The sequence below is a fragment of the Psittacula echo genome, assembly GCF_963264785.1.
Source record: "Psittacula echo genome assembly, chromosome: 8".
NCBI lineage: Eukaryota > Metazoa > Chordata > Aves > Psittaciformes > Psittacidae > Psittacula > Psittacula echo.
Genome location: NC_137744.1, coordinates 12,723,404 through 12,742,745, shown reverse-complemented (window position 1 = coordinate 12,742,745; position 19,342 = coordinate 12,723,404). Strand labels below are relative to the sequence as shown.

General features: G+C 39.2%; 1 protein-coding gene across 1 annotated transcript in view; it reads right to left on the bottom strand.

The window, feature by feature from the left end:
* Positions 1-19,342, bottom strand: part of AFF2 (ALF transcription elongation factor 2) — a gene marked incomplete at both ends in the record, with an annotated part of 338,204 nt that overhangs the window by 122,673 nt on the left and 196,189 nt on the right. Inside the window, 3 exons of the mRNA XM_080624489.1 lie at positions 6,581-6,632; positions 6,893-6,929; positions 9,656-9,742. Of these exons, the coding sequence (XP_080480615.1) occupies positions 6,581-6,632; positions 6,893-6,929; positions 9,656-9,742 (176 nt within the window). The remainder of the gene's footprint in view (positions 1-6,580; positions 6,633-6,892; positions 6,930-9,655; positions 9,743-19,342) is intronic.

Sequence of the window (19,342 nt, the reverse complement as noted above, 5' to 3'; positions counted from 1 at the left end):
GGATTATTGAGGTTGTCAGAGGGATTCAGAGGAAAGATGCAAAGGATTAAGTTGTGATATTAAGAAAAGTGGCTGTTAGTCTTACCTAGGATATTTAGGACACAAATTGGGAGTTTCATGCTCACTCTGGTATACTGAATGCCAAAATTCCTGGCAAAATCCATTTCCCTTTCAAGGTTATCACCCATTTCCGATTATGACTATGTTACAGCATGGTGCAGATGAATCTGGGTGACAATTTTCTCAGTTTGTTTCAGGCTACTGAGGTCTACAAAGACAGTAAGATATGATAGCAAGAATGAAAGGGACTAGAGCAAAGAGCAGCAGGAAGAAAAAGCCAGAGAGGGAAATGGTTTGGCTCTGAACCTGACATTTATGGACAGGTCAGAGTTAAGACAAAAGGGAGTAGAGTGAGGTCCAAATGGTGGTGGCCAGAAAGCCAAGCAAGAAGTTAGTTTATATTCATTTTATCAGCAAGTGTGCAGCTCACAAAACAAACGTGTGGGAGATGTAGAGTGTGGTAGCTTCCTCTGCTCTATCCTGATTTACATTTTCACATTTACCAAGTACATTTGTTTTTTAAAATGAACATCTGAAGTTTCACTGGAATTCGGAAGTGATTCCATCCCACAGAAATGTAAAGTGGGAGGGTGGCTTGAAACTGGCCTAAAGACATGAAGGTACAACATATGCTGCTTCCTGTGGAAAAGCTCTTTAAATACAGGGAAACCTGTGGCAGATTTGCAGTCTAACAGGTTTCCAAAATGAGAACTGATATGTAGTGGACAGGGAAATACGTCCTGAATCCAAACATGTTAATGTGTGGCATTTTACCTGTCTCTACTATTCCCACTCTTCAAAGGTCACAGTTCAGTGGCTGCATAAATTTTGCAGTGATGCAGTTGTGCATCCTACTTGAGAACAAAGTATTTCAACTCCTACTGGTTAGTTAGGGCAAATAAATATTGAATTTTAGTGGGGGGTTATATAGTGTCAGAGGAAATTCAAATGGTTCAAAGCCCACTTGAGTTGCAATCAGCAACACTGGCAAGAATGCAGTTGGGTTAGCTCGTTTCAGGTATTCTTAAAGGCAGTAATCATGTAAGTCTCTGACTGTCAAGAAAAATTATTCAACATTGATCAGCAAAATATAAGAGAATTAATTTAGTTCCATACCCACAATCTTTTAAACTGATTTATAAACATGTCAGGAGAAAGAAATCATGGAAAAGAATGCATTAGGAAGTAACTATTTTGACAGGGAGGTTATGCTGTATGTGAGCCAGCTGACTAATGAAAACAAATTAAAAGTCTAATTTAGAAATTATTCTGAATAATAGGCTTATCTTCAAGGATACAGGGCTTTTAATTACAGCACTGGATTTTAATGTATTTCACAGCAGCTGAAATATTTTGCAAGCTTGCTTCTACAGGCAACTGTCCATAGGAATTGCTTGCATGTTTTATTGCCAATTACTTAGTACTTTGCTCAAAGGAAAAGCCTGCAGCAGTGAGGAACAAAATTATAATCTTTACTCACTATCATTGCTCCAAACCCAAGAACTTCTGAGGCAAAAGGATGCAAAGCAGACTTCTAAGTAACAAAACAAAACAGTAAATATGAAAGATGAATGACATCTTATCAAAACAGACCCTTCTATTTTCATTTCCTATTTGTCCCTTTAATATGGTGCATTGGAGCTCTCTTAAGATTAATGGAGCTCCAATTACATGCCACTGTTGTTTCACTTATCATAATTTGTACACGGCAGTGAAAGTCCCTTGTATTCATGACTTTCCCAGTTTACCCAGAGGGAATATCTTTGGAACTTCCTACTTCTAACAAACAGGCAGTACTTAGTCTAATGATCAAAGCTTGCCACACTCACTAAGTGAAAATGAACATATGCAATGAAAGAAAGCAGGCTATCAGCACTGGGGGATCAACTGACCCTCTTGTGCTTTAATACGATCAGTTAAAAACTGTAATTAGGAATACTAAAATTTCATCTTCTTCAGTGTCTTACAGCTGGGCTGGGTGGTGACTGGAAGATACAGAGTTTGATACATACACAGAAACATTTTTCCTATTCCAGTTGTGGATGAATTTTACACTTTCGGTTCATTTGATTGAACTGGAAATGATGCATTAACATTGAATGAATCCCAGTGTTTTAAAACTGATTTCTTTCAAGGTTAAGAATTCATCAGTGCTTCTTGATTTGAATGTTCTGAATAACAACATTACTTGTTGTCGCATTATCCAATATATGATCGTTGGTGTAAAATCCTCTTGATGTCTGATTACTCTTTGTAAGGACCTCATGCTGATTCATTTTAAACCATGAATTACCTTTAATTCATAGCTTGAACATGCTGCCAAATTTTGTTTTCCATGCTCACAGGTGGCTGTCCCTGACACAGTGGAGAACTTCCAAAAACCATTAGATACTTATGAAAAGCAGTTAGATGTCAAGAAGCACATTTCCATTTTCAAACAGGCTTCCATCAAGTATTATGATAAACTTTGCGATTAGAAAAGTACTGGTATTTACTGAAAATTTTTTAGAACCATGAAGTGAAATCCTGGCTCAACTAAAACCAGTGGTGAGCCCCCTTTGAAAAGTCCTTGCTGAAATATCAAGAAAAGAGTTCTAGCTGCTTGTTTTGTTTTTGAGCCCACTGTATTTAGCTGTTTTCTAGCCCCCACACAGCTTGCGTATCAGTAAGTATGATGGATAACAAAAACTCTGTAAAGTAAGTTATTCTGTCTGATCCACAAAAATTTGCTGCTCTAAATTTTTAATGGTTTCCGGTAGTTCACTGAGCCCATGAGAAGGGCCTTTTAATACTGTATTAATACAGTAAGTATAGGAAGTAATTTTATGACAGGGGAAGAATACCATTATGATTACATTCTTCTTTTTAGCTAGGCTTTTATGGAAACTACTCAAGACTACACTGCAGTATGATTTCGAAACACAGGATGTGCTTGATTAAAAAGGTTCTGGGTAGTTTCCAACTGGACAGAGGCCAAATGCTAACAACCAAAACAGAACAAAAGGACTGCGTGTTTGAGGATGACATACTTGCAATGGTAATTATATAACAGAAACCTAAGTCACAAGCTCAGTTCGTACCCTCAAATTCATGGAAGTTGACAGAAAATCCTTCTCAGTGCAATTAGTTGCACCTTATCTGTTCCTGCTTGCTATGCTCCATAATAAACTAATCAGAGTAGACTGGCTGAAAGCTGACCACATAATACCCAGTGGAGACATACAGTGAATTTGAAATGTACAGAAAAGGAAGCCAACTGCTTTGTTTTACATAGCCTGATTTCAGCTATAAAAATTCACCACTGTATACACAAGTGTGCGCACATCAGTGTTCAAAATTTTATTTTCCAGGTTTTTGAGTAGAAATCAGGCTCTGAAGTTAGTTACATATGTAACATAAGTGCAGAATTTAGACACAATGCCAATTACACTACCTTCTATTTTACCTGCTGCAAAGCACTGGGGATTTGGATTCTCCAGCATGTGAATATAATAAAATACACTGGAATAGTATAAAAAGCTTGAAATTTGTATTTCAGAAAGCTTTACTTAGACAAGAAGCTACGCATCTTGCATCCCCCTGCAACATCAAGACGCTGATCTATTAATCTACCTTGCAGTATGTTGCCTTCATTCTGTCCCCTAAAAGCATGCAGCTGAAAGCTTATCTTGCAAAGACCATACACCCCTTGGAATGATCTTCCATGATGCCAATATTTCTACACCTGACTTCTGTAGTGACATACAGGCAGCTTAGCTGCCTATATTCTTATTCTGGAGCAGAATATATCCTTATATCCTGGAGCAGAACATAGCATCATGAAGGCAAAGAATCCTTCTTCTCCATGCATTGCTCAACTAGTCACCGTATAAATCAGTGACATGGTAAATGCAAGCACATTACGGCCAATTCCTATGGATTTCTAACAAAGCCAATAGAATCTATAAGACTGTCACTAGGACCAATGTAAATGGAAAATATAACTTAAGTTTCACTTGAATTGCACATAAACTTATAGAAGTTGGGAAATATATAGAAGTATGTCGAGGTTGAAAGGTGTCCAACAAAGCATACAGAAGAACAAACCCAAATTCAGTCAGATTTGATCAACCTGAAATACAGGTAACAGATCCCATTGACAAAATATATAAGGAATTGGTAGGCAATATAGTTTTGAAGTCGGTAAGATCATGCTGTGTGGTTGATAGTGCAGCAACAAATGTTATTGGGTGTAAGATGGACTGCAATTTCACTCATATATTCCAATATTCATGAAACTGACCAATGTTAGAAAGATTAAATCCTTCTTAATGCAACTGCAATTTGATAAATACTATATTATTAAAATACACAATGACTGCAGGAGCTGTCAATCTACCAGGGTTTATTTGTACTGCACTATCCAGCTCTACTTGATACCATTACATCTTTCTGCCCCACTCTCTGCTTTAATTTATGTCCTCAAGTACTGTAATTCCCAGTGAAAGTGGCGGTGACTGCACACCCAGATCTAAAGAAACAAATTGGCCTTGTAATACCAAGTCTCACAGTGGACTGCCTTCTAACCTCCCAAAGCCCTATGGAAATTCTTAGAAGCTGCCTTAACAATTTTTCTGCAGTAAAAGAGAAAAAGTGATAGTAATGGGTTAGCTGATCTTCATTTGGAAGCTAAAAATAAAAGTAGCTTTATTGCAGCTCTGATCTCTCATGTGTAAAATCTATCACCTACCATAAGAAGGCAGTTCATTGCAGCAGAAATCTGATTGATAGTACTGGAACTTTAGATCAAGCAGCAGAACAGAGAGCAACTGGTTCATAAAATGTACTCAGTGTCTTCAGGTTTTATATCAGGCTTCCTATAGAGAGCTTTGGTCCCATTAAATGCACTATATACCACTGAGCTCTGAAGCACTGTTCTTTTGAAATTCAGCTTATAACTATAAACCATGATTGACATGTCTATTACTGTTGGTTACAAACTACTGAAATATTGTATTTTATGGTATACACACTAAAGTATTTTTCACAGCAGAATCCAAACACACTTGCTTTAGGAGAAAAATATTTTTAAGATATAATAATTTTTATATTTTTTTTACTTTTTTTTATAGTATGGAATGTGCTTGATGTTAGGTTTGGATCACTTAGATGGGCTGAAACACGAATGCACACATTCTGTTACCAAGAACAGTGGATATAGTTGGCTGGATTCTTTAAAAAACAAAAGCCACTACTGGAAATCAAATGGCAAAGGACAAAATCTAATTTGTTACTAAGTTTCACAAATAAATGCTATTCATGCAGATTAATCTACTTATCAGTAGCATTCCCAGCCAATTCTCATTTAATCTGAACAAAGTAACATTTCACTTTAAAATCAAATTGTTTGTTTAACCATAATTTTGTAAAGCTTTACTCAACAAACTTTATTTGAATGAGCACTGGCGTGACTTCAGTTTATGAGTAAAGAACTGGACCTTCAAAACCTGGTGAGTTGGCACCTAGATCTAGTCTAGTCCTGTGTTTCTTTTATAGTCGTCACAGACAAATCACTGAACTCCAACAAGTCCTTTCCTATACATAAACTTGCACAAAGAATCAACGTATTTACATTAATTTAAAAACCTATGTAGGTATCTCTGCATTGATTTTACTTCCCCTGTAGTGATTTACTTAAAATTGCATCTTTAGTAAATTGAGGGGAACTACTAGAATAATTTTGAAGTAATTTTAAATGAACATATTGTATTTATACAAATGTCAGTTAAGCTAGTGCAGTTCTGTATTCAGTAGTTTAAAGTGCAGCTTTGAACTGAAATCAGACCCACACATTTTCATAACCATAAAACCAATAACCCATGTTTCAAAGTTATTATTTAATTCTTGTTTGTAAATTACTTTGAGATCATGGGGTAAAAGGAAAAAGAACAGTTCAGTCTCAACTCACTGCTACATTATTGCAGTCTTAGCACCAAAGAAAAATGGTTTAACACAATGGAGAATTAGCTCTCACAATTTTCAAGTGTCATATTTATAGATCATCTGTGATTTTCAGCTGTTTCAAAGTGTATGAAACTGAAGACCAGCTTTTCAACACCAGCTAGTAGAATCGTTCTGTATGATGTGTTTTACTCTCTCTCTCACTGCATGAATGTTAAAATTCCTGCATCATCTGTTCATTGGGTTGCATTTTCTGTTATAAGAGGCTTAGTATCTGATGAGAGAAGCATAAAAGTGATTTAATTTTGGCAAGCTCTACAACTAAAATCAGCATTATTTCTGCTTAATAAACTCATTTTTCACACATACCTCTGTTAGCTATCGCTTAAAAAGAAGAAACAGTAATAAGCACTGAAAACATAAAGCTGGTTTATGGCTAATTTTCAAGGACTACTGAGAACACCTGAACACCAGGACAAGATTATGAGCAGAGCTAGATTTTAGGTACCTTTGGAGAAATAAGCTCATTCTTTATGATAAATTTAAAATGAGATTTAAAGCTGGAAATCATAATACTTACGACTTTTGTGGCACTGACTTAGTTGCAACTTTCCCTGCTGGATCACTCCACTCTGAAAACAAAGGAAACACATTTTCAAATGTCAAAAGATTACTGTAGAATTAAAATGCACCCAAAGCTGTCAGCCCATCTAATTATACTTGGTTTCACAACATGCCACAATGCATAACATGTAATAAAAAATGGAACTGATCTGCTTTAGCACCATAGAAATTAATTTTTTCGCCTTTGTTCTAATGATGTTAAGCAGGAAAAAAAAAAAAAAAATAATACCCAATCCTGACTGTTAGGACTAAGATGATAAGGACCTACTTTGTACATTGTATCCTGAGGTCAGATGTTGGGAGTCCTACAAAGAAGAACACACAAAACGTCAGCATTAATTAAATAAGAGGAAGAAGGTAAGACATATCTTGGCTTGCTAGATTAAATGCATGGCATTACACAAACAGGGAAGGAGATGGGACAGGGAAGGGATCATGTGACTGTTAAGGCAGCAACAGTGACAACATTAACTGCGGAGACGGAGCAGCACTGAGGGACCCTTTCACAGTTCAGACAAGCACTTGTCCACAGCAGCTGTAAATGTGCATACCCCCTTCATGGAGACACTGCACAGATTTATACCCACAGTGGTGCAAGCCTTTCAGGGTTTGGTCATGAACATGGTCATGAGCCATCCATGATGTACAATTCAGACTGCAGCATGAATGCAACTATGCATTTAATTCAGCACCACTGACTTTCTTTCTGATCTCATTACTTGGAAATACAGTAACCTTTTACTGATAGTCACTGCTTTTATTGGGACTGTGACACAGGATTTGATAAAGGTGCAAGAAACAGATCTTCACCTGATGGATACTGGTCCAAATACAATGAAATCAATGGAAGTACAACAACTTTAAACCGGCAAAGGATCTGGCTTGTAACACTGAGCATGCTAATTCCAAGATTCTTGTTGGCTCACAGCAACTAAGCTCCTTCCTTAATGCCATGGTGTTTTCTGGCTTATTTTTTCTCTAGCCTTTATAGTGCACACTGACTGTAATCAGCTTTCCTTCCAAGCAGAGTTTGATCATTTGAAATTAAAGTGTTATTTACAACCTCATCTTACAGCCAGGCACTACTTTGCTGGAAGTGTTAGCTTTGTAGGATGTTAAAGTCATTAAAGTCCTCACTGCACTTCCTCTCAGGGCATTATTAGTTCCTAATATTATACTGTGCTGTCAGTCAGTCCCTTGTGAAGTAAATCACGCCCTAAGAGTAAACATGGCACTTTCAATTTGAATGTCAAAGGGACAAATTGTTCTGGTATGTTCCACCTTTTTATCACACTTTTTTATATATGTTTTTATTTTTGATAATAGTTGAGATAGTAATTGAGAACTTCTAATAGTGCCCATCTCTGGTTTATACAGCTGCACAATCTAGCTACATTACGTCTAAGATCTATGATTCGGCTAGGTATAATTGATTTAATGTGATGTTCTGAAGAGACATTTCTGTTGTATTTTTTGAAGTAAAACTAGCAAATTTGGAAACATTTATATGCTTGCCTGTTTCCTGAAATGCGAGCTCAAAAAAAGAAATCTAATTTATATTTTGCATTGAAGTGATATGGTAAAGAATTTCAGGATCAACATTTAACGTGCCCAGAAATTAACTTTGATGTGGATCTTAAAACTTCAAAGCAAACTTAATAGAAAGAGAAAATCAAACCAAACTTCAGCTTCTCTGAACCTATGCTTATTCTGCTGCCAGTGGGAATAGTGACAGGCTGCAGAACTCTGACCAGTTTCTGTAGGGCCCATCAAAACCAGAACACTAAATTAATAAATGGTATTAACAAAAAAAATTTAACAGCTTCCAGTGGGCAAACCCCTCCACGCTCACTGTATGCACACAGCTCAGATTCCACTTTCCTCTAAATGGGTTCAACTGACTTTGATCCAGTTTGCAATGAGGATTATACTCCTGCATGATTATGACTTCTGATGCTTAATGCTGCAGCAGTTAACTGCAGCAACAATGGCAGTGCTAGAGCAGTGACAATCACTCTCCACTAAAACAAGGCATTCTGGGCACTGGCTTTGTTTTTTTTCTAAGGAGCCACAGATACTAGTAATTTCATATGATTTTCAATTAAGTATGGTGGCTGCATTTCAGGCAGGGGAATATCCGCCTAACAGATAAAATCAGTAAGAGGAAAATCACATTCCAGGTTCTGAAACACAGTATGATTAATTGAACCATAATGTCAAGTAGTACCAGCTTTATAAGCTATTTTCCAAGGGTCTGCCTTTAGAAAGAAACTTGACATAGCTCCACATCAGAGTGGGGTAGATTTCCTACCATGGGGAAGTTCTCCTCTTCCCCAAACATCAGCAGCTTGTAGTTGTTCGATTCCCAGCAAGATACTTCTGGCAGTAACTGGGTATGGGCTTGAACTCTAACAGTCCCACTAGAATCATAGCTAGAAGCCAACAATGGAATTTAGGCTAAAGGCATGTTCAAATCATACAGCTAAACGACTCACTGCGTGTTAGGTGAACTGCAGGTACTCTTCAGGCTTGTGCTTTTGACGTGGGAAGTGCCAAGTGTGTGCTTTTAAGAAGGCCAAAACTGAGGACTGCATTGCACAACTTGGTGTGCCTTTGGAGCATGCACACAGATGCCATAGCACTGTTCACATGCAGGAACATTTTAAGTCACTGTAATTTGACCGTGCAGCCTAAACCTCATCCTGCAATCAATGACTAAGTAGGAAAAATTACCATTTCAGCCACTGCATTGCACAAATAATAATGGAAAAAGCCAAGCAAATAAAATATATTGCACTTGATGTAGAAAGGCTCTTGTAACAACAGGAATAAAGTTCACTTTGCCTCCACTGCAACTCATCAGCTTTAAATAAGCTGTCCTACTAGTAACAACGATCTGATTGGGAATTTCCAACTAAAAATAGTCTTAAGAAATTTTTGAAAATGGAACCAATTACAAAAATAAACTTGCCAGTGAAGAACACTCCACAGCACAGAATATTAATTGGGTCACTGGTTAACCTACTTGTACCTTGCTTGGGATAGAAAACTTGGTCTGCTCAGCCTTGCCAGGAGTGTGAACAGCAGTAAGAGGAGGAGGCCAGGAATGGGTCATCTCCTAGGGAAGAAACAAACCACGTTTTTGAAAACAATTCAAATACACAAAGAAGAAAAAGAGGAAAAAATTATCATGTATTCTCTACTGGGCATGAAGATGCTATTGCTTAAGGAAGCATCACCACCCATCCTTGTCTGACAAATGACCACCTTGACTACCCAACAGGCAGCACTTCCTTGGAACATCGTGAGGACAGGATTTAATCTTGAAAATCATGGCCATCTGTGTCTTCATTAGGTGGCAGCTGGCTCCACCTCTGTGATCAGCCTGTCAAGCTGCATGAATGAAGCCAACAGGCACAGAATAGGGTTCTACCTGCAAAGGCCAAGCAGAAAGCAGCTTCTCCTCCTGCACTGCACTGGATGCAACTCTATATAGGATTGCATGGTGGCAAAATGCAACCTTATTCAATAGTGCGCAGTGGCAAAAGAAATCAGAAGCAAGTCTAGAAAAAGCTGGAGTTTTTGCAGCTTGAATGCCTGGTGTAGAAGAGAGTACTAAGTGTCTTGTGCTCCAAAGCATCTTTTCATAGCACTGACCATAGGCACTGTGGTTTGCGATGTCACAGCATCAAAGCACTACTGATTCCATTCTAAAATGAAGGACGGAGAAATAAGGTGATTTGCAAGAGAGTTCCACAGAAAGCCCATACTTAACCAGGAAATCCAGGTCTCTGGTGAAGACCTGCCTACCAAACCACCTAAGCAACACACCTGTTTTCTGTACAGTGGGTTAATTCATCATTTATACACTTATGTTCCAATGATCTTCAAAGAAACCCCCTTGGGTGCCCATACCCAGGAAAACAAGCAGAAGAGACAGTGCACGCCCAGCTTTTTCATATTGAAGGCTAGAACCCACCACCCCACTGAGCTTGGTGGGAGCACACTGGGGCTTAAGTTCAGACCAGGGGGGAAAGTCAATAAAATAGAGAAACTGCAAAACTGTTGTTTTAGGCAGAGCTTGTAAATGCCCTTCTAATGAGCATGTTTTATGGTAGATGCTGCTCTATTCTCTCTTATCTTTGTTTTTAATTTAATAAATAGTCAGGCAGTAATACTTTTCTCTGGCAATCTGTTGCATCTTTGTCTTGTTTTTCTTTGCCTACAAAGCTCAGAAAGGATTCTTTCTTGAGACAAGGGACACAAAGAGCAAAAGAGGGTCTGACCTAGGATATTTTGCATGGAATGGCCATAATCCTGACTGGAGTAATCTAAACTTCCCAGCTGCTATTTCTCACTGGTCAAACCAGGGCCAGTTACAACAAAGCTTACAAGCACACAAGTTTCTGTAAGTAACACGACAACCACTGCAAATCCTCCCCAGATAAAAATATATCATAATATAATAAAGAAAATGTAACTGTTGTCACAAAGGCAGTGTGGTGGGTGCATTTGGACTAAAGACATGTCCTGGGTGGCTACAGCTGGATACTAATGTATAATTCACTGAAGATACAACTAGCAAGTTTCAGGTCTCCAAGTGTCCCACACAAATTATGTGTCATACGTGAGGTTAGGAAAGAGAAAGGAAAGCCACGCACCACTGTCCTCAGTCAGTGGGACAGATGGACATGTAAACTTCCCCCAAGCTCCTCTTAGGCACTGGTATTTTATTGAAGCCCATCAAATTTCCACCCTTAGAAATGCTGCTACTGCAGCAAGGTCTTGTGAGCCTCACAAGGGACAGAGTTCAGGAATGATCACTATGGAGAGGAGCCCTCACCTTGTCCTCGTGGAGATTGGCAGCTCAGCTCCAACTGGGCACTACTGCTCTGCTTCCACCAACACAGCACACCATGGACACGGTTGCAGTGAATCATAGAATGGTTTGGGTCGAAAGGTCCTTAAATCAAATTCAGTTTCAACCCCCTGCCACGGGCAGGGACACCTTCCACTAGAGCAGGTTGCTCCAAGCCCCGTCCAACCTGGCCTTGAACACTGCCAAGGATGGGGCAGCCACAGCTTCTCTGGGCACCCTGTGCCAGCGCCTCAGCACCCTCACCGGGAAGAACTTCTGCCTAATATCTAATCTAAATGTCTCTGTCAGTTTGAAACCATTCCCTCTATCCTATCACGACATGCCCTTGTCAGACTCCCCTCTCTGGATTTCTTGTCATCCTCTTTAGGCACTGAAGCACTCTAAGGTCTCTCCTGAGTCTTCTCCAGGCTGAACAAGCCCAGCTCTCTCAGCCTGGCTCCATAGGAGAGGTGCTCCAGCCCTTGAAGCATTTTCATGGCCTCCTCTGGACTCGCTCCAACAGGTCCATGTCCTTCTTGTGTTGGGGGTTCCAGATCTGGATGCAGGACTGCAGGGGGGTCTCACGAGAGCAGAATAGAGGGGGAGAATCCCCTCCCTTGACCTGCTGGTCACACTCCTTTTGATGTAACCCAGAATTTGTTTTTGGAAAGCCCAAGGTGCACTTTCCAGCCTGCAAGTGCGCACTGACCGGTCATGTTGAACTTCTCATTGACCAACACCCCACGTCTTTCTCCTCAGGGCTGCTCTCAATCTATTCTCCACCCAGCCTGTGTTTGGGTTTGAGATTGCCCTGACCCAAAAGGCCACACAGCTACAACAGTGTAGCCTAGGGACAAGTTTTGCCAGTTCCTTGTGCAGATGACCCAGGAACGGGAGGGTGTAGATGTGTCTGCACTCCTGAAAGCCTTTGAGTTTCTGCCTGCAGAGCTCAAGGCCTGTTTACATTACACAAAGCCCAAAGAGTGGCAATGAGGACAAAGAGGCAGCTCGTGAATAGCTCATCCCTCCTGGTGGGTGAGGCTGCAGCAGCTCAGTGCAATGACGAAAAGTATGCTGTTATATTGCATTGATTGATTGTGCTCTGCACAGAGAAAGGCAGAAAAAGATTTAAGCATCCAGTTAACTTTTCTGTGAGATAATATAATCCAAATCCTACACGACTCTGCCAAATCCTATGCCACAGAGGCTGCTTTGTGGCAAATTTCGTCATCTCAAAACAATGGAAGAGCCCATATCACACAATTAAAAGAGGGACAGGCAGCCTGATTGAAGCTTATCTAAAATGAAACTTATTCTAGAACTGCAATTATAGGTTTGACCTCAGTCTCTTCCTGCCCATGCATGTAAGGATGGACAGAGCCTACAATTCATGGCAAGGTGATGCCAGCAAATAATTTAGAATATTCACTGTCAAAATGCATCTAGTGTCCACTGTGTACCAACTTGGTGCGCTGATGTGTAAGCTAATCTAGTCATCTCCCTGTTCACAGACACCTGAACATAAAACAGCAGGGAAAAGAAAAAATGAGTCTGCTGTTATCTGAGGAAATTCAATTATAAGGTAAGAAATCCTGACTCCATTGAGGTTAGAAGCAGAAGTCAACTTCAATGAGGTCAGGACTATCCAATCCATGCGTTTACAGAGTGATCTTATGAGCACCAAAGTGTATTATGAATGTACAACGCAGCTACACTGACTTATTTCACTGCAACTAACACTGTGATAAAAATTATTGCATAGAAAACTCCAAATAAGATCACACACGCTAAAAAACTTAAGTATTTAAAGCTCAGCATGTAAACAAGCACTGCGCATGGAAGTGGTGAGGAAGTACTTAAAGAAACACACCTACATCTACCTACAGATAGGTGCTGCAGCACTGCTGACCAAAGAATATGAGTGATCGTAGTGAAACTTTTGAGTTTACTCATCTGAAAAATGTCACTTCAAAATGCAGGGCCAGCAATGAACCAATCACCACAGAGCTGGGCATTATACTCACGCAGAGCACTCCTGAGCTACAGAATGACATGAAGAAATGGCACTGCACTGTTTCCAGTGAAGGGTCAAAGCCCCAGCCCCACATCCTGCAGAGATGTGACCGTCTGCTTAACTCTCTCCCACTCTGTTCCTTAAGCACATGCACATTACTCTGGAGAATCAGAAGAAAGAATGTAATTTTTTTAATCATCCACATGACTTCACCATTCTTTGCTATGCCCTGATTTCTTTTGGAGGTACCTCATCTTTAAGTACTTGTTAATCTCTATTTTATTTAACTTGTGAAATCTGATATATCTACCTTCTAATATGTTATTACTATAAAGAACCACACAGACGCTTTGTGTTGTCTATGCATCCATTTAGATGCATATATAAACATCTTGGTTTGTAAAAACCTGGGAAAGTAGGCAGAGAATTGCATTCTTTCTTTTTATTTTTTTTCCAGGAATACTTAAAAAACTTTAATCAATTCAAATTTTGAAGCACTTAGAAATTCCTGGAAGCAACAATAATAAAACTGAGCATATGAAATGTTTTAAAGAGGAATTTAATGGAAACAAAGTAATCCCACAAAATCAAGTTAGGATTTATTTTCACATGGTTTGGACTTAAAATAATTCCAAAATCATGTTAACTGTTGGAGTGGGTAGATGACTGCTATGGAAGCATGCATTTTTTTATAGACCTGGAGATTAAACAAGAAAGTAAACCTGTTTTTTGGCTTAAAAATCACTGTGGTCCTCTGATGTAGTAACATCAAGCATCCTCCTTTCTGAAAATTATTTAAACATTGTTTTAATTGACTCCATGTGCTTTATTTATTACAGCTAAGCACGCTCGTCTCTTTAGCTAAGTCTGCTTTTTTCAGCTATAAAAGCCCTCAGGTATGTAACTAAGAAGGACACATGCAGATGTGATCTAATGAATCACCCAAAATACAAATACTCCAAGAAAACCTTTTAAGGGCTGCAGAGGTACAAAGCCAAATCATGATTTAAAAGGAAGGAGAGGACTGGGGAAGGATTTAAACTTGCAAACTTCTAAGGAAAAGGTCAGAGTGAGAGAACTGAGTAGAGGGGATATGGGGCAGGTGGTAAATAGCTTTACAAAACCAGTCCCTAAATTTAACAGTCACCTTCGACATTTATTTTCTTCATATTTTTATTTTTTCCTCATTTCCTTCTTGTTCAAAAGAAAGTGTGCAGTGTTTTTAAATACAGATAAAAGTGCTGAGCCAGGCTTGGGTTGCCCAGGGAGGTTGTGAATGCTCCAAACTTGGGAGGTGTTCAAGGGCAGGCTGGATGAGGCCTTGGGTGGCATGGTTTAGAGTGAGGTGTCCCTGCCCATGGCAGGGGGGTTGGAACTAGATGATCTTAAGGTCCTTTCCAACCCTAACTATTCTATGATTCTATGATTCTATGATTATGGAAAAAAGCAGCTAGCCTGTATACTCTGTGTTCCTACTTAGGCAGCTTCCCTTCCCTTCCTACAGTGCACTCTAAACTGCTTAGCCCGATTTAATTTGAAGTCTCTGAAGATATAGGGCTCATGCTACTTCCCTTGGGAGAACTGAGGGGAGACATGAGAACAGTCTTTAATTACAGAAGAGCCACTGCTAAAGGAGAAAATATTCTGTTCTCCAGTTTTATGGTGGATACAAACTTAAACTGCAGCCAGAGAGATTCCAGTTAGACATAAGAAAAGCTCTCTAATGGTAAGGACCATGAAGCACTGAAACCAATTGCTCAGAGAGCTACACCAACTCCATCTTTGAAGGAACACACTTAAGAACAGATTAGCACACATCAGTCAGGAATGGTTTAGTCAGAATTGATTCCTGCATTGGGAAGGGGTATGCAGTAGATGATGAGCTTTTTAAGACCCTTCCCAGCCCCTTTCTTGTTTTGTAGAATGATAGATCTCTGTTAGACAAACGCTACCCTGACTGCCTCTCTTTGTGGATGGTAGATTCACAAAAAGGCAGAATGAGAAAGCAACAATCCCTGTGTTTTTTTTCTGTAGCATTAAAGTCCACAAAGGCAGATTCAGGACTGACACCTTGCCCACATCATTAGAGGGCAGCCAGAGGAACAGAAAGAGCAGTCCTGCAGACATTGTTAGCAATAAATGCATTCTGAGGCCACTGCTGCTAGGGACCTTATCCATTGTATTCCCTCTGCTAACTGCCCTTCTCTGTCTTTTTAATTCTTACCTAAATCTGTTGCTTTAAATTTTCTCCAATTTTTGGTTACACAGTATGTTAAAGTTGCATTCAGAAAAAATTAATATATGATTAATAGATGTTCTAAGGTTATCACAAACTTGATGTTACAGCTGGTGCTAAGCAACCTACTGCCTTGATGGAATAAAGATAACCAAGTGATTTACCATTTATTAAAGACTCTATTAATGATTTATTGATGTTTTATTAACTATTTATCAATGCAACCTTAAAAAAAGCATGTCTTGTTTCACAGTATCTTTCTGGTTTCTGCATTTATACAAACCTGATCAAACTCTCTCTGTTAGGAAGGCAGCAATGCATGAGGAGCAGCTGCATTTTGTGTGTGATGAATACTGAATTAAGAAACATCTCAACCCATTTTTTCTTTGGGGAAAAGGCTAAAGAAAGAATGAACATATAGATACGTATTTATACATGTACAAGCAAATGACACTAAATGAACACAAAGGCAATAAATCTGTGTTGGGTTTTTTTTCACTCATATCTCATATGAAGGAATGGGAAATTTGCACAAGCAGTTAAGAATATCCTGACCAGTAAAGCGGCCTGCTTTATACTGGGCCAAAGGCTTCCTGGGAAAGGGATTTGGATACATTGCCAGTATTGACATGGACATGACAGATACATTCATGGATATGTATTTGATTATCATGTTTCAGCATCAAAGGGATACCACACATTTTCTCCTGTAAAGGGGAAATAAACCCCAAACAAAAATCCCTTCACTGACGGTCTCCAACAGAAAGTCAGTTTTCCTGGTATGAATGCTAAGGAAGGAAAAATTTTTCTCATGTGAATGTTCTAGCAAGGTTATTACGAGTGGCTAGTGCCCAGTACATAGTTTTGGAGGAACAATGTGTCAGCATCTGCAATGATGCCTTTGTCATACTAGAATTTATCTTGCTACTGTACCAAAACCTACTTAGAAAGCCATTTGGAAATACAGTGCACACATGCTCGAGCTTACTATTGAAAAACTAGAGCTTATTCTACAATAAGCAACCATTCCCTTGGCCATAATCTACAAACACAGTGTTCACCTTGTGGGTTTTATCAATGAGAACAGGTTCCCTATACCCAAGTACTGTATGGGATGTATTCCTTATCTTCCTATGGTAAATTAATATTCCTTTCCCTATTAGCAAGAAGGGAAAGGACAGACAAAAATAACATTTAATGAAAATGAATACAGAAATTTCTTTAGAGGCCAACAGCAATTGACTATAAACTTTACAATGTATGGTTTTCTTCCTTATTTTGTTAACATTTGGAAATCCACAAAGAACTTTTCCCTTTCTGTAAAGCTTTTCAACACTCCCTGACTCCCGCATACCTCACACTTCTCAATATTTTTTCTCATATTGTAGCTTTTATGACTAATAACACTCATACTCTTGGCTTAAAGCATTTAGAAGACAATGAAAAACACCAGCAGATCATGACTGATGTACTTGTTACTCTAACCAACCTTGTGTGTGTGAAGAAAAACAATGCTCCATTTACAGTGGGAAGGTATCTCAGCTCAAGAGGCTGTTCTAGGGGGAGAGTGATGAAGCAACAGCACATGAACCCACCACTGAATTCCAATTTAACAAGTCTGACAGAATCCTAAAAGTAACCACAGCCTATATAACAGTGTGTCTACACTGTCAAATGATTTAGCTCCCTACTGGTTCCTGGGTCCCCAGCGGTCCACAGTGTGCATGTAATAGTTAATTCCCAAGACCCCAGGGTAAAATAGGTTGGATGCTTCTCACCGAGGTGGATCAGGATAATTTTCCTTAGGGTCCATCTCAGGGTGGCCGAGACAAACATATACTGACCAGGAATAATGACATTGAGGTAACTCCTCTTCCAATCCAAGAGAGGCAGCAGGCATCTTCCCTAGTTGCAGAATATTTGGGTTTGTTAAGGATAGGCCATAATGGCTGCATGCAAGGAGAGCATGATCAAAGCTCTGAAGTTTTGCCAAGCACATGTGAGATGCTGGGCCATGAGAGGCGTTCATATTTCCATATAACTGTACCTCTGGAGAGACCTATTGATGGGTCAGGAACATGGTACTGCCAGGATGGGTCAGACTTGAGGTCCCACTCATTTGGGATGCTGGGAGACAGTGGCTGGTGCTGTGCCTTTCACAGAGCACTTGAAGAGTACCAGAGCAATCATGAGAGTAAAATCCTGATCCTCAATACTTACTAATTCTCTGCCATTTTGAGATCCTATCTGTTTAATACTGCATCCAGAACTGGATATTCAGTTAACACCAGTTTTAAGAGTCCTAAAAGTTAATGATAGGTCCATAAATATTCAGGTACTTACAGTCATGCGTACTAAACCAAATTCCAGAAAGCTAGGCATCCTTCATCTGTCACTCTTAGACATTAGACTCTTAGGCTAATGACTTTGTTTCCCAATACATAGTACCAGGGTTTTCCTGTGGACAGCATGGCCAATGCAGCACCTCTTGTTCTTGGCAGCTTCTCATCCCCACTGAGATGCACAGCCATATCCCACTGATTTTGTTTATTCAAAATGATACTTGTTACTAACCATCTCCAGGGATGGCACATCTAATTTTCATGAGGGCCCCAAGAGATAGGAAGTACGCACTGAACTGTTAAATGCAACATCACATTGTGGCAGTCCAACAGTATAATATAAACAAAGGCACAATAAGTAACAAAAAGCTAATTCTTTCAAAAGTTACTAATACCAACATATAATTTCATCTTTGCAATTTAAAAAACATTGGCAACATTTCTCCAAGTAAATAAGCAACTGTGTTTTGAAACTATTCACTGCTGGCACTTGTTTAAGGGAATCTGGTAATTTGTTCCATCCATCCTGAGCTTCACAAGCAAAAAAGCATGTCTTGAATTGCCTGTTTTCTTCTCTGAAACTTAGGGTTCACACCAAAAGGAGAGAAGAACTGTAATTTACAGTTACAAAACAAGACTGCACCTACCCTGAGGCACTCCACTGTGCACATTTATACAATACATTACACCATCTCCTTTACATTGCCAGACGCAATCATTTCATGCTTTTTTCATACGAAATACAACAGTTAACTATGCAGTCACATGACAAGACCTTACCCATGTAATTTATTGCAAAATGAGTTTAATTTCTGAAGTCACTTATGCCAATGTCATGAAAATAAAATCTCCAAATTCAGCATCAGGCAGAATTGCATTATTAACTACAGAACTTCTTGTTCTGCAGGCTTAGCACAGAAACTGTTCAAGTTTTACATTATGCACCAGGTTTTAGACCCATGTAACCAGCTTATAACACAACCTGACAACAAGATGAAACAGTCTAAAAAACCATCAGGAATTTGACAGCATCAACTTGTGCCAGAAGACACCAGCTTTAGTCCTAAACCAGGAGCATCAATTATCTGCAACAGCATATGGAGGAAATTAACAAACCAGGTTAGGCAACTTACTTGAGTTTACAGCTTAGTTCTTTTGCGTAAGCCATAATTTGCTTTCATTAAAACTGGACTCCCAGTTGTTACTCATCAAATACAAAGAAATAAAGCTACCACACACTGCTGTACAATACACATTGAAATCTTTTA